This window comes from Anolis carolinensis, chromosome 5 (assembly GCF_035594765.1).
Source record: "Anolis carolinensis isolate JA03-04 chromosome 5, rAnoCar3.1.pri, whole genome shotgun sequence".
NCBI lineage: Eukaryota > Metazoa > Chordata > Lepidosauria > Squamata > Dactyloidae > Anolis > Anolis carolinensis.
In genome coordinates, this window is record NC_085845.1 from 99,944,121 (window position 1) to 99,958,932 (window position 14,812).

General features: G+C 38.2%; 1 protein-coding gene across 3 annotated transcripts in view; it reads right to left on the minus strand.

Moving 5' to 3' along the window:
- The window catches only part of LOC100564878 (potassium voltage-gated channel subfamily KQT member 1), a 224,398-nt gene that overhangs the window by 181,405 nt on the left and 28,181 nt on the right, over positions 1–14,812 (minus strand). For all 3 annotated transcript variants that reach the window (XM_062981976.1, XM_008121661.3, XM_008121659.3), the window contains exons 3-4: positions 6,018–6,108; positions 2,621–2,747 (exon numbers count right to left, since the gene is read on the minus strand). In XM_062981976.1, the coding sequence (XP_062838046.1) occupies positions 2,621–2,747; positions 6,018–6,108 (218 nt within the window). The remainder of the gene's footprint in view (positions 1–2,620; positions 2,748–6,017; positions 6,109–14,812) is intronic.

Here is a 14,812-nt window from a genome sequence, read left to right on the forward strand (position 1 = left end):
TTTGTTTCAATGTGCAATCTTTCCTGTGGGATGAGGAGGTAGTGGGAGTATCATCAATCTACATGAGTCTATTATTAAGTGTATGGGATGGCTGAGGAGCCAGCCAAAGCAGGAAGCATGCTCAGCAAAAATAAACAGCCACCTGACTGAGGACAAAATGGTGGGAGTATGGAAAAGCCATTGGGGGCTGGGGTCCTTCCTCTTCCTCTTCTCTTGGTGGGGGGGGGGGAGATAGTTTTGACTGGGGGAAAAAAAGCTAATATAAAGCACACCTTATTTTAAGCCCCTTAAATGGGAAAACGTGTGCCTTTGATTTGATGAAACATAGTAAAGGATAGACTGAATTCAGAGAGCTCACCAATGGCTGCTCTTCAACCTGGAGAGAAGTACCACAGAGTTCTGTCCTGGGCAAGGTGGGAGTTACCAATATGCCAGAAGGAAAGGAACAGAATTCAAAATGATCTTGACAGGCTGGAATGCATCCAGAGAACCAAGATTATCATAGGTCTGGAAACCAAGCGTTAGGAGGAATGATTGGAGGAGCTTGGTATGTTTAGCTTGGAGAAGAGAAAGTGAGAGGTGATTTGAGAGCCATCTTTAAATATTGGAAGTGAGAAGATAGAGCAAGATTTTTATGCTCCAGAGACTAGAACATGGGCAAACAAGGTCTCCAAAAGATCACAGAAGAACAGAGACAAAAGTTAAATAGGGAGATTACAGAGGAATAAATTAAAAGAGCAATAAACAATTTAGAAGCAAATAAATCACCAGGACCCCAAAATGAAGTAATAAATTTCATGAAAAAGATAATGAACCAAGCTATGACCGAAAAAAGGATACCTGAATCTTGGAAGGAAGCAGAAATAATTATGCTACATAAAGAGGGCTCAGACCCAAAAGATGTATGGAATTACCGACCAATATCTCTCCTAAATACAGATTATAAGATTTTTACGAAAATAATAGCAAATAGATTCAAGGAATTTCTAAACGAGTGGGTGGGTGAGGATCAAATTGGCTTTCTACCAAATCAAAACATTAGAGATAATGTAAGAATAATAATTGATACAATAGAGTACTTTGACTTGAATTCTCAAATTCTGAAAAAAAAAATGGAATTGGAAACCCCCTCAAAAATTAAATATCTAGGGATCTGGTTATCTGCCAAAAATAATCAGCTGCTTAAACTAAATTATTTGGGAAAATGGAAGGACATTAAAAAAGATTTGGAAAAATTGAAAAATTTAAACCTATTGATATTAGGGAGAGTAGCAACAGTAAAAATGAATATACAGTAGAGTCTCGCTTATCCAACGTAAACGGGCCGGTAGAACGTTGGATAAGTGAATATGTTGGATAATAAGGAGAGATTAAGGAAAAGCCTATTAAACATCAAATTAGGTCATGATTTTACAAATTAAGTACCAAAACATCATGTTATACAACAAATCTGACAGAAAAAGTAGTTTAATACGCAGTAATGTTATGTTGTAATTACTGTATTTATGAATTTAGCACCAAAATATCATGATGTATTGAAAACATTGACTACAAAAATGCATTGGATAATCCAGAACGTTGGATAAGCAAGTGTTGGATAAGTGAGACTCTACTGTACTACCAAAAGTACTTTATCTCTTTCAAAATGTTCCCTCTTTATAACAGCAGCGAGGATTGTGGTAGAAAAACTATGGAAGTCAGAAGAAGTACCAACTAAAAAACATTGGATAGATAAAGTCATAGAGATTAGAGACATGGACAAATTAACTTTTTTGACTAAGAAATGTACGGGAAAAATTATGAAAGAAACGGACTGGACAGCTTTCAAAGTTTTTTTTTTTAAAGAAATAAAGGAATCGGATTGAAGAATGAAAAGAAAGAAAAGGAATAGTAGAACAGAAGTCACCGCGCCTCCCTTTCTTTTATTTTAGGCCCCTTTCCCTTGGCTTCGGCCAAAATGTTCACCTTATCCATTCTTAGTTTCCCTCACCCCCCCCCACTTCCCCCTTCCATGTCCCAACCCCTACCCAGCCCAGCCCAGCCCCCACCTTATTTTTCCTTTCCCATACCATTCCCTTAGAATTTTATTGGTAGTGTAATAGAAAAACATCAATAAAAATCATTTTTAAAAAAGAACATGGACAAATGGATTAAAATTCCAAGAAATATCTTACTATAAGATCTGTTTGATGGTGGAATAGAATGACTTAAAAGGTGGTATATTCTTATTATTGTTACCAATTTACTTTATTTTTTTATTTTTAAATGCCTCTCCTTATGATAAAAGGCAGGAAACAACAGATTAACAAAATTCTCCTTATGTTACTTCATTATGCCTACTGTACTTTATGTTCCAAGTTCTGTTAGTTTCAGTGCTACTGCTTTATTTCTAATATCATTCTTCTGTGGAAATACCTTTTCTCACCAGTTACTAATGAGAAAAAGAGAGTAAGTGTTACATTTCCCAATGAAATGTGCAATCAGTTTAAACGTAAAGTGCCAAACGAGATGTGATGGCAGCAGAATCAAATCTGCTACTGTAAGCAGCAGATGGGATGACGAAAGAAATGTAACATGTCCAGTAACAATAAGATTATTTTTTTACAGTAAAACATCTCACCTATTATTGATATAGGCTTCCTAGCAAAACGTATTCTTCCTTTAATGCCAACATATTTGCTTCTGCAACCTGCAGACCAGAGCCTCACCACATATTCAGCACCAAAAAACACCACCAAGACAATTTCCTGAAATTTTTTCAAAAACAGTAATTTAGACTTATTTTATATGTAGAATATTTTAACATTTTTTTCTGAAATATATAACCATTTCGAGTACACTTGTGCATTTTCTTCAGCAGCATTAATAATAAGTTTTACCAAAAATCCGCTTGAGAAATCTGTCCAAGACTTTAATCCACAAAATACCAAGACTTATACACATAGGTGCTGCTCATCGCCATGTCCTCTTTGCCCCCAGGTGGCCAGCTGAAAGATAAGGTGGCATCTAGTAAGGGGACTCATAGTCTACCAAGCCATTAAAAGCATTGTGGTGAAAATAATAAATTGCTTTCTTTTCTTTATTTTTTTTAAAAGGCAAAGGAAACTCAGATTCTTTTAAATGTTCTTTATACCACAAAATTAATAAATGTTTGGTTGGAAGTAAATATAGAGTGATTTTTATTTGAAAACCAGGAAAACAAACTGTTGCCATTGTTTGCTTTCAAGTTGTTTCCAATTTAGTGTGAATTTTATGGGGCTGAGAGTGTGTGACCTTTCCAAAGTCGCCCATTAATCGAGTTAAGACAATGGCCTCTCTCCTTATATACTGTCATCAATAAGAAGTTTGCTGTAGTTTTATTATCAACTGAAAACTACATTTAACTCACATGTGTCTCTTCATAGATCTGATTTGTCTTACATTTGCCTTTTACAATAATTAGTTTTCAGCTAATTACTGTTTGTAATGTATTTGTTGTTGGGTTTATTTTGCTTTATGTCGCATTTCAGTTTGTCAAGGTACCTTTTGTCATATGAACAGATCAATGATGAAATGGGTGAATCAAGTCCATAGTTTATTTTCAGATTATAACAAGAGCAATTGAACTAACTCGGGTCCCTTCTACACTGCCCTATATCCCGGGATCTGATCCCAGATTATCTGTTTTGAACTGGATTATATGAGTCTACACTACCATATGATCTGGGATAAGAAGATAATCTGGAATCAGATTCTGAGATATAGAGCAGTGTAGATCCACCTCATTGAACTCAGTGTGGCTTTTTTCTGAACAGACAAGTATTTAATTAGTCTAAGATTATAATATACTAGCTTTGCCTGGCCACGCATTGCTGTGGCTTATGGGAATCCTATGTTGGCCAGGTGGGATAGCAGTGAATAGCCTTGCAGTCTCAAAGCCTGGCCGTTTTCTGGAGGAGCTGGAGCTTTTTGTTGTATGAACGTAGAGGCATGGATGAGGGTTGTGCTGCCAAGTTTAGTGTTTCTGGGATGTGTAATTTTGTTGTTTTGTCCTAGGCCAAAATTTCATTACCCTTTTATATATACAGATTATATTGTCTTAAGATATGCTTTAACTGAAAAGTATGGACCAAGGCAGAAGTTGTAACAACAGAACTCTTGCTGTATTCCAAAAGGATATTTAAAGCAAGTTGTGTTTATTTCCAAGAGAAGTTGGATGAGTATCTTAAATTATGCAGAAAATAGAAAAGAAGTTTCTGGACGGTGATGGAGGAAAACAAGGATGGTGTAAGTATGCTACCATCTTAGAACTCCCACAGGCAAGATAATGGCTGGCTGCAGCCTTCAGAAGCTGGGTAAATCAAAAAAACAGTCTAAGGTCACATTGCGAAACCAATCCAATTATAAATATGATTTAAAGACAGGGTCAAGAGAACAGAAAAGGCCATACATGGCTTAAGGGAGAAGGAATATGTACCATTTTATGATCATCAGGGATCAGGAAGAGGAAAGATTCACTAGTCAACTGGGTCACACAGAAGTACAACCTATGTTGTTTCAGCAGTAAAAAAGGCCAGGACTGAAGATATCAGTATCTTTGTCCTTCATTGCTACACTAAGTTGGTCCAAATCTCAAGGTTTTCTGCTGTTGAGAAGTCCTGTCCACCAGGGGATCCTGACATTTCTTGGTTATTCAATCCTGGGGGAATGACTGTGTCAATATCCTGTCAGCTTGACTGAATATTTTGCCTCCTCCTCTAATTTTATGGACAAAACTACTAAATGGGTTGGTTTTTTTTTTCCTGGCAGAGTTCCCAGCCTAGCATTTCCAAGAGTGTGGGTGATATCTATGGAAATGATGGAGTCAGACTCGTGGGAATTCAGGCTCAGATTCTTACACTGAGGATACCTAGATCAGGCATGATAGGAAAATTCTCAGAATGACAGATGAACCTCCACCTGGTCCTGGTCCTGGAAATGCTAAGATGACTTTTGTTGAAATCACATTCCTGACAACTATAGGATCTCTTTAGATGTGCCGCCAGAACCGCCACGGATTATGGCAATTCAGCCAGTACACTTCCAGGGGTGTGGGAACACGTTGCCCCACACCATCCAAGCTTCCCCCCACCTTATCACATGGGGGGAAGCGTCCGCCGGCTGTCTTGCCTCCTTTTGTTGGATTTCCTGTCTCTCGTTCTCTTGGAATGGCATTGGAAGTTGCATCTGAGATATCTTGTCTTGTTCATGTGTGCCACTGCCTCAGCAAATTCGCCATATTCTGCTTTCACAAAACACTTGTCTACTTTCGAATATTATGTATCTTCTCACTTGTCATGCATATATGGTACTTAGCTGCATGTGCCTAGCTGAGGATAGGTTGAGGATGGCAGCATGGTTGGTCATATGCATCTAGCTGATGCCTTACAATGTGATTGCTATTCTATGAAAACCCATGAGCCCTGGAAACTGGATGTTGGTATGGGCTCAGTTTATTTCTATATTTGACAGATGGACATGTGAAAAATAATATTCAGTTGTTTATATTCTTTACCCCACCCATCCCACCATTTCTGCAATGTAAAATTGCATTGGTGTCTTGAAAAATATGTAAGGGAAAACGTGTCTTTAAAAAGAAACAAGATATTCCTAGATGAGAAGGGCGAGATATAAATGTTGTAAAATAAATAGGTTTTGGAGATGAAATTGGGTACCTTTTTTGTCTATTGATGTTTTAGGTTTGCAGGCTCTTTTGCTCATTAAAATGGATGTCGGCAAGCTATATGGGTTGTGGAAATAAATATATGGAATTATAGGAGGCCCCCAACTTCATGATGGTTAGGGGTGCAGGACTCTCATGAAAGTGGACAAAACTATGCCCTAAAAGCTCAATAGAAATAATTTCCGCATAGAAGTGTAGCAAAATATATTGCAAGATTTTTTTGCATCTTTGACTGGTTCGTTTTCTTCCACAAAGACTTATTAACAGGTAAAAGGCTACTGACATTTCATCCAATAATTTGAACTGGATCACTCACCATCCAAAAAAGTGTCCCGGTGGCAAATTCTGCATAATGTTCTATAGTGGACAGAACACTAAAAATTAAACAAACGAGCACCAACAGAAATCTGTAAGAATAAAATGCAGGAGGGAAAAAGAATATGTGCTCAGTGGTGGGTAAAAATATACAGTTCAGTTCAAAATTTTATTTTATGCATTTTTACTCTGTTTTCCTATAATTTGAACAAAGATTCAATGCTAAGCTCTCAGAAGCATTAAAACTAACTCTTATTTCAATTTTAAATAAACAAGTATTAAAAATAAAAGCAAGTTCAGTGTATCATTGTCATTTTAGAGCAGTATCTAATTTGGTAGAAAGTCAATACGACGTTAACAATGCAAACTCTATATTACTAATCATACATTGCATAGAATGTATAGAAACAAACTTGATTGCTTGATCAACAAATGAGTGATATTCTTTAAAAAGAATCAAATCTGTTCAACTCAAAGTAGAGGTCTCATCCACCATCCAATGAGAAAAAATTAGACAGCTTTTTCCAAAGCTCTACGAAAATGGTCTCTGCAAATTGTTTATCCTTATTTATGAGCAAGTTCTATATATTGAATATATATGTGTGTGTGTGTGTGTGAAAATACATCCTGTAATTTAAATATTTACATTACATTAACAACAGTAGCAAAATTACAGTTATAAAGTAACAACGAAAATAATGTTATAGTTGGGGGTGACCAACATGAGGAACTGTATTGAGGGGTCGCAGCATTAGCAAGGCTGAGAATCACTGTTTTTGACCAAGTTTGGCAATTACATGACCATGTGATGTACAGCACTTGGGGATGACAATAAGTCCCAGGGCTTCTAATCAGTCTAGAGTCCCCCACACCTGTTGCTTTTTCAAAATTCTATTCCAAATTGCATTTTGAGCTGAAAAAGAAAATGTTTCCAGTAGGATGGTTTCATGCTTGAAATCTGTTTTTCCCCCTTGGGGAAAGACTGAAATGGCAAAAAAACAAAACAAAATACACCATCTCTTCCCAAATGACTTTAAGTGACTGGAATGTCAGGTCTGGTGATGGGATATGGTGATGGCCTAGTGTCTCCCACATTGGTTTAGGAAGTCTCAAAATAGACTTACAGTGATACCTTGAGTTAAGAATTTGATTTTTTCTGTGAATGAGCTGTGAACTCAAATCACTCTTCTTTCAAAGCGAATTTTCACATTGATATGCTATTAATCCGTTCCAGCCACCCCAGCCTCAATCTTATTTTTGTTACATATTTTAAAGTGTACTTTATAAATAACAAATAATGCATAAATGCATATTCACATCTAATAATACAAAAGAAAGATCAACTTTAACATGGCAGAAGCATAAAGTTGTGGCAAGGAAACACATTTGAGGCAACAAAATGTGTGTTGGCTATTGTAACAGCAAGGCAAACCATGCACATTTGTATGGTACAATAAAAGGAAATACAGTGTTCTCTCACTTATTGCTGAGCTTAGGTTCCAAGACCACCCGCAATAAGTGAAAATCTGAAAAGTAGGGACGGTATATTTATTTTTATATTCATACATTATTTTAGTAGTTATACACTATTTTAAGTCTTTATCAACCAATCGTGTGTTGATAAATCGCCTCCTTCTCCTCCCGTTGCCGCTTGGGCTCCTTTTCTCTCCCTTTGGCTTCTCCTTCCTCCCTTCCTTAGGCTGTAAATTGTAATTTTTATTATTTATAATAGTCTTTTAGAGTTTATTAAAAACAGCAAAACAGTGAATCCGCAAAAAGTGAACCGCGAAGTAGTGACGGAACACTGTATCAGGTTTAAAATGGTGGAAGCACAAAGTTGTTGCACAATGGTAAAAGCACAAAGTGAAGAGGCAGAAGCATCATTTTCTTCATACTGTACTCCCTCCCTTTTTTGCCCTCTCTCCCTCTCTCTCTTCATGAAGCCAAACATACCAGGAATAAAAACTACATGAAATCAACTAACCCAAAGTTTCTCAAAGCGAACAACAGCAAAGTAGAAAACAATCTCCCAAAGTGGACAAGAGCATGAGACACAAGGCACAGACATATGAGGTACAGAGGCTGCTCCCTCTGGCACTAGCTCTTAATTTAAAATATTGCTCACATGTCAAAGCAAAACCCAGGCCAAGCAATGGCTCTTAACACGAAACACTCATAAGTTGGGATGCTCTTAAGTTAAGGTTCCACTATACAGCCCTGCTACAAAGCTTAGAAAAGCATACTTTGTTTGTCTGTTTTAGTTCCATTTTAGCTTAATATTTTTCTGACTAGCAACCTATATACTTAAAATGTTTATCTGCTATTTTATTTTTTTTCTCTTCTAGATAGGTCTTTTTAACAGTATATTTAAGATCAAGTTCCAGCCTAAAAATAGTATTTCGAAGAATTCAAACTGGAACTTAAGATGCTTTCCTTCCAGCAGATAAAAATGCTAAGTAACATGAGCGAGTGATAACAGCAAGAGCAATTCTGTGCCAATTAGATTTCTAAATGTTTTAGTATCACTAACCCAGATAGCGATTACATTCAGCATCCGTCACTCAACGAAAACATCAAATGTGCTTTAAATACGCTTACTCCTCCCAGTATTGCTATCTTTAGTTCATTATGGCTGTTCAGTATGAAATATGAGGGATACGTGAAGGGAGAAAGTGGCATTTGAAAAATGCAAAATATTTGAAAATGTAGCCTAGGAAAGCAGGGAGGACCATTTCTTCTCAGCTTCTAGCAACAAAATGTTTTGGATACCTTTCTATCTATTACACTTCCAAGAAAACTCAAAATTTAGAACAAAGATGGGCGACGCTTTCTGCATGTGATGGAGGAAAGCTTCACTTTGTGGTAGTAGCGTGCAGAGCTACGGAGTCACTGGTGTATCCGATGTTTCACCACGCTTGCTGGATAAGGTCCTAAATATTACAAATCTCAGGCAGTGGTCTCATATGTGGAGCTCTTTGTCCTTTAATCTGCTAATTCCAAGGAAAGTGTCCTCAAGATTATCTATAAATGATATTTATCCCCTGTGAAATTATCTACTTGAGTCCCCATGAGGGAGAGAGGGTGGTCTAGAAATAAAGTATTACTATCATTATCTAGAATTATAAGTGAGGTACCTCTAGTGCCGTGATGGCGAACCTATGACCCGCATGTCAGCACTGACACGTGTAGCCATTTTTGATGACACACTGCCAGCTTCCCCCGAAACTAAGACTTAGCAAAGTTAATAAGAGTGGGACCTTCCAGGCTGCAAGCAGAGTTCCATTGGGAAGCATGGCTGCAGGGCAGGAGCCCATGCACAAGGGAGAGAAGGAGAGAGTGTGTTTGCTTTCTGCGTCTCCGTGGCTGGCCCTGCCCTGCCTCCCGCTTGTTCCCGGCCGCCAACACGTATATGCAGCTCAAAGAACCAAGGCACCTCCTTCCCTTGCTGCCGCTTCTTCCCTCAGAGACATGGCTGTCCTATTACTATATTTTATATCATTATATTATATCTATATATATAAAAGGGTAATGAAATTTCAGCCTAGGACAAAACAACAAAAAAGAAATACTAAACTTGGCAGCACAACCCCTCATCCATGCCTCTACGTTCATACAACAAAAAGAAAAGAAAAATAAAGTCCTAATTAGAGGGAAAGGAATAATTGTTTTTATCCAATTGCTGTCAGTTAGAAGGCTAAGCTCCGCCCACTTGGTCTTCTAGCAACCCACTCAGCCCAGGGGACAGGCAAAGTTAGACCTCACTTAGACCCCTTCCACACTGCCTATAAAATACAGATTATCTGATTTTAACTGGATTATATGGCAGTGTAGACTCAAGGCCCTTCCACACAGCTATATAACCCATTTATAATCTTATATTATCTGCTTTGAACTGGATTATCTTGACTCCACACTGCCATATAATCCACTTCAGTGTGCATTTTATACCGCTGTGTTGTTGTTGTTGTTGTTGTTTTTGTTATTAACTCCCATTGCCACACATCAGTTGTAATGGGAAAGCGACCCTTTGTAATACTGTTTGGTCTCACAAAGTTGTTGTTATTACTATTATTACTATTATTATTAATATTGACACAACAACATAGTATGACACAGCAAACAAGATTGATATGCTGGATTTCGTATAACAAAATCACAAGTTGAACACTTCTCAAGCGTTTAGGACTGTGTGATGTATTTTCAGATGACCCACACAGATCCCAGTAAGGTGGCCTTTTGCAGTTGACAGAACAATGTCCATTGTTTCCAAATGCCAGCTGAGATCTTTTGGCACGGCACCCAATGTGCCGATCACCACCGGGACCACATGTACTGGTTTCTGCCAGAGTCTTTGAAGTTCAATCTCGAGGTCCTGATAGCAGCTGAGTTTTTCCTGTTGTTTTTCATCAATTCGATTTTCACCTGGTATGGCGACTCAATAATCCAAACCTTTTTCTTTTCCACAACTGTGGTGTCTGGTGTGTTGTGTTCCAGAACTTTGTCAGTTTGGATTTGAAAGTCCCACAGTATCTTTGCGTATTCATTTTTCATTACCTTTGCAGGTTTGTGATCCCACCAGTTCTTTTCTACTGGGAGGTGGTACTTGAGGCCAGCAGCGGCCCTAGGTTTTTTCACTATGTAAGCACTATGTAAGCCCCCCCCCCGAAATCACGCGCCCCCCAACTTACTGGCGGCGGTGGCGCTCTCTCCAGCCGCAGAACTACGAAGGCCTCCAGGAAGGCCTCACTTTCTCGCGAGATTTCTGTGAAATCTCGCAGAAATCTTGCAAGGAGAGTGAGGACTTCCTCGTTCCATGGCGAGTGACCTAATGGTTGCTGCCGCCGCTGCCTAGAGAGCACACCCCAAGGGCTGCACCCCAAGCAGCGGCTTCAATGGCTTCAATAATGAACCAGCCCTGCTTGAGGCATAAGTTCCAATGAATCATTTGGGCCACATAGTTGTGCCTCTGTTTGTAGTCAGTCTGTGAGATTTTCTTACAGCAGCTGAGGATATGATCAATTGTTTCGTCAGCTTCCTTGCACAGTCTGCATTTTGGGTCATCAGCTGATTTTTCGATCTTGGCCTTAATTGCATTTGTTCTGATGGCTTGCTCCTGAGCTGCAAGGATCAGGCCTTCTGTCTCCTTCTTCAGGGTCCCATTTGTGAGCCATGGCCATGTCTTCTCCTTGTCAGGTTTTCCTTCAATTTTGTCAAGGAACTTTCCATGCAATGTTTTGTTGTGCCAGCTGTCAGCTCTAGTTTGTAGTGCGGTTTTCTTGTACTGATTTTTTGTCTGCTATGCTTTGAAGATTTTCTGATTTTTGACTTCAATCAAAGCAGGTTCGTTCTTCACTTTCCTTTACATATTTTGCCAGAGCATGTTCTTCTTCTTTGAATGCTTGTTTTATTTGTAAGAGTCCTCTGCCACCAGATCTTCTAGGCAGATATAGCCGGTCAACATCACTGCGAAGGTGCAATGAATGATGAATGGTCATGAATTTTCTTGTTTTTCTGTCCAAATTGTCCAGTTCCACCTGTGTCCAGTGTATGATGCCAGCAGTATATCTTATGACAGGTGTGGCCCAGGTGTTTATGGCCTTGATGGTGTTGCCTCCATTGAGTTTACTTTTGAGAATTTTTCTGACCCTTTGTGTGTATTCTTTGCTGACCACAGTTTTCACATGTTCATGCTTGATGTTGTCCAGCTGTAATATGCCCAGATATTTATAGGCCTCTGGCTGGTGACACTTTATTGTTTGGCCATTAGGCATGTGTTGTATTATCCATTCCAAAATCATTTAACAGGCTGTTAATGTAACATCCTTTTCTTATATAAATTCATTTTTTAAAAATTAACATTTAATTTTTTTAAAAATTTTAAGCCACTTGTGTTACCTACCCCTCATCCCCTCCCTTCGACTACATATTTATTCTATTCTGTTATCTTTAACCATGTGCAGTTTTCTTAATTTCTCTAAGATTCTTGTGTTGGCTTCCTCTTTTTTTAACCTATTCCATATGTCATCCATTTGTCTTGCATGCCATTTATTTTATCTTCTTGAGTATTATCCCTAGTTACAGTTATAATTTGAAATTGGACCAGATCATATAACTATTCCAGTTTTCCATTGTCCATTTTTTTCTTTCCACCCCCATGCAATTACTACTTCTTCTGCCCAAATCATACTTTTGAACATTTTTTGTTCTTTTGTTTTGGTTCTGGTATCACCCATTACTCCCATTAATAGTATATCTAAATCTGTCTGTAGTGACACTTTAAATATTTTCTTCATTGCTTTCTTTATCCTCTCCCGAAAGGGAGTTACTTTTGGGCATACCCACCACATATGGGAGTACTATTGCTTATTTGTTCCATAATGACAACACATTGGGTTTAATCCTTTTGTCATGTATGATAATTGAGCTGGAATCCTGTACTATTTTAGTATACATTTTCTTTCCAATTCTTTATATTTCTCCATTTTAATTTTCTTCATCCCCTTCATTATATTTTATATTGTTTGATTCGTGAGTGGGCCTTCTTTTTGCCATTTGCTTTGTATTATTCTTACGATGTATCTGTTATCTATTATCTTCTATATATATAAAAATGTAATGTACATTTATAGGACCGAGTAAACAACAAAGCCACTTAATCAAATCACACCAAATTTGGCCACAAAAGACATAGTCATCTAATCTATGTTTTTTAAACAAAACAAAAAAAAACCCCTAGAAAAATAAAGTCCAAATTAGAGGATGAGGAAGAGCCATTTTCCTGGCTGCAGGTCAGAAAGGTAGGCCCTGCCCCCTTTAGGCCCTGCCCACTTCGTCTTCTAGCAACCCCCTCGGCCACAATGGTGTCGAGGGACAGCCAGGGTTCATTTAGGCCTCTTCCACACTGCCTATAAAATACAGATTATCTGATTTGAACTGGATTATATGGCAGTGTAGACTCAAGGCCCTTCCACACAGCAATATAACCCAGAATGCCATGGCAGATAATCCACAGTATCTGCTTTGAACTGGATTATCTTGAGCCCACACAGCCATATGATACAGTTCAGTGTGGATTTTATACAGATGTGTAGAAGCGGCCTCATATAATCCAGTTCTAAGCAAATAATATAAGATTATAAATATAATATATAATAATGACTGTGGTACAATAATATGGAACAATATAATCTCTAAAATCAGGACAGTAAATAAAGAGCAACACTCTGAAAACAGGGAAATTTTAGACAGGAAACAACCAGGGCCAACTAACACCTCCAACAATGGATTCCCCCAGGCTGGAAGCAGCCAGGCTTTGAAGCTACAAGGCCATTAAATGCTAATCAAGATGGGTAATTGAAGCATTCATACCTGCTGCACCGAGACTTATTAATTGCTATTCAACCTGGCCAACCAAGGATTCCACAAGGTAGAAAGCAGACAGGTATGCAAGCAGCAAGGCTATTCTGTGCTGTTCATCCTGGCCAACCAAGATTTTCCCTAGATAGAAAACCCCCAGGCATTGAAGCCATGAGGCTACTCTGTCCCATTCAACCTGGCCAACGAAGGATGTCCCATGTAGAAAGTGTCCAGGCTTTCAAGCTGCAAGACTATTCAGTGCAATTCAAGCTGGCCAAACAATGATTTCCCTACAAAGCAAGTAGCCAGGCTTCAAAGCAGCTCTTTGATTAAGGGTGCTACTCCAGCTCGCCAAACAAGGATTCCCCTAGGTATAACACAGCCAGGCATTGAAGCTGCAAGGCTATTCAGTGCAATTCAACTAGATCAACAAACACCTTGGTAGAAGGTGTCCAGGCTTTGAAGCAGCGATACTACTCTGTACTATTGAAGCTGACCAACCAAAGATTCCCCTAGGTAGCAAGCAGACAGGCTTTGAAGCAGCGAGGCTATTTATTGCAATTCTACCAGCCCAAAAAACCATTCCACTAGAACGCAAATACCCAGGTTTCCAAGCAGCGAGCCTATTCCATTGTATTCCAGCTCACCAAACAAGGACTCCCATAAGAAGAAAACGGCCAGGCTTTGAGGCTGCAAGGCTATTCACTGCTATTCCACCTGACCAAAAAGTGATTCCCATAAGCCACAGCACCAATATATATATATATATATATATATATATATATATATATATATATATATATATATTTTCCTGGCACCCGTTTTTCTGATTTTTCCATTATTTTAAGTACCTCCCCCAATTTATCTTCCTCCTTTATTTTTTCATCATATTTCCCTTGTTTAAGTCTATGGTATAATGCTAATATTTTATCCAATTCTTATTACCCATCTTTCCTGTTACCCCACTCATGAGGGTTGACCATTCAGGTCATACATATCTTTAATTTTGTCATATCATTTTCTTCTCATTTCCTTTCACCATTTCAGGTCATTCTCTTTCTCGTATAAAATCTCTAAAAGTGTCAATTTAGATATTTCTGGCATCCATTTCGGTTCCCATTTTCCATATTTCAAGCATGTTTTTCCAAGGGCTGTATGATCTTTTGATATCTGACGTTAGATTACTTGTGAACACCCCATATCTTTCCTTGCCCTTGTTTCCTTCATTTTCTATCTTAATCAATTTTTCTTTCTTGTTGCCATGATTTTCTTGTAGTGATTTTATTTGAAAAGCCTCATAATAAAATGCCAAGTTTGGCAACCCCCATTCTATTCCCTCCTGAGGTATATAGTAAATTTTATTTGGTATTCTAGATTTTTTTCTCCAAACTTCCATTCTTTTATACTCTGGCTCCATTTCCTAAATAATCCTTGATTAAT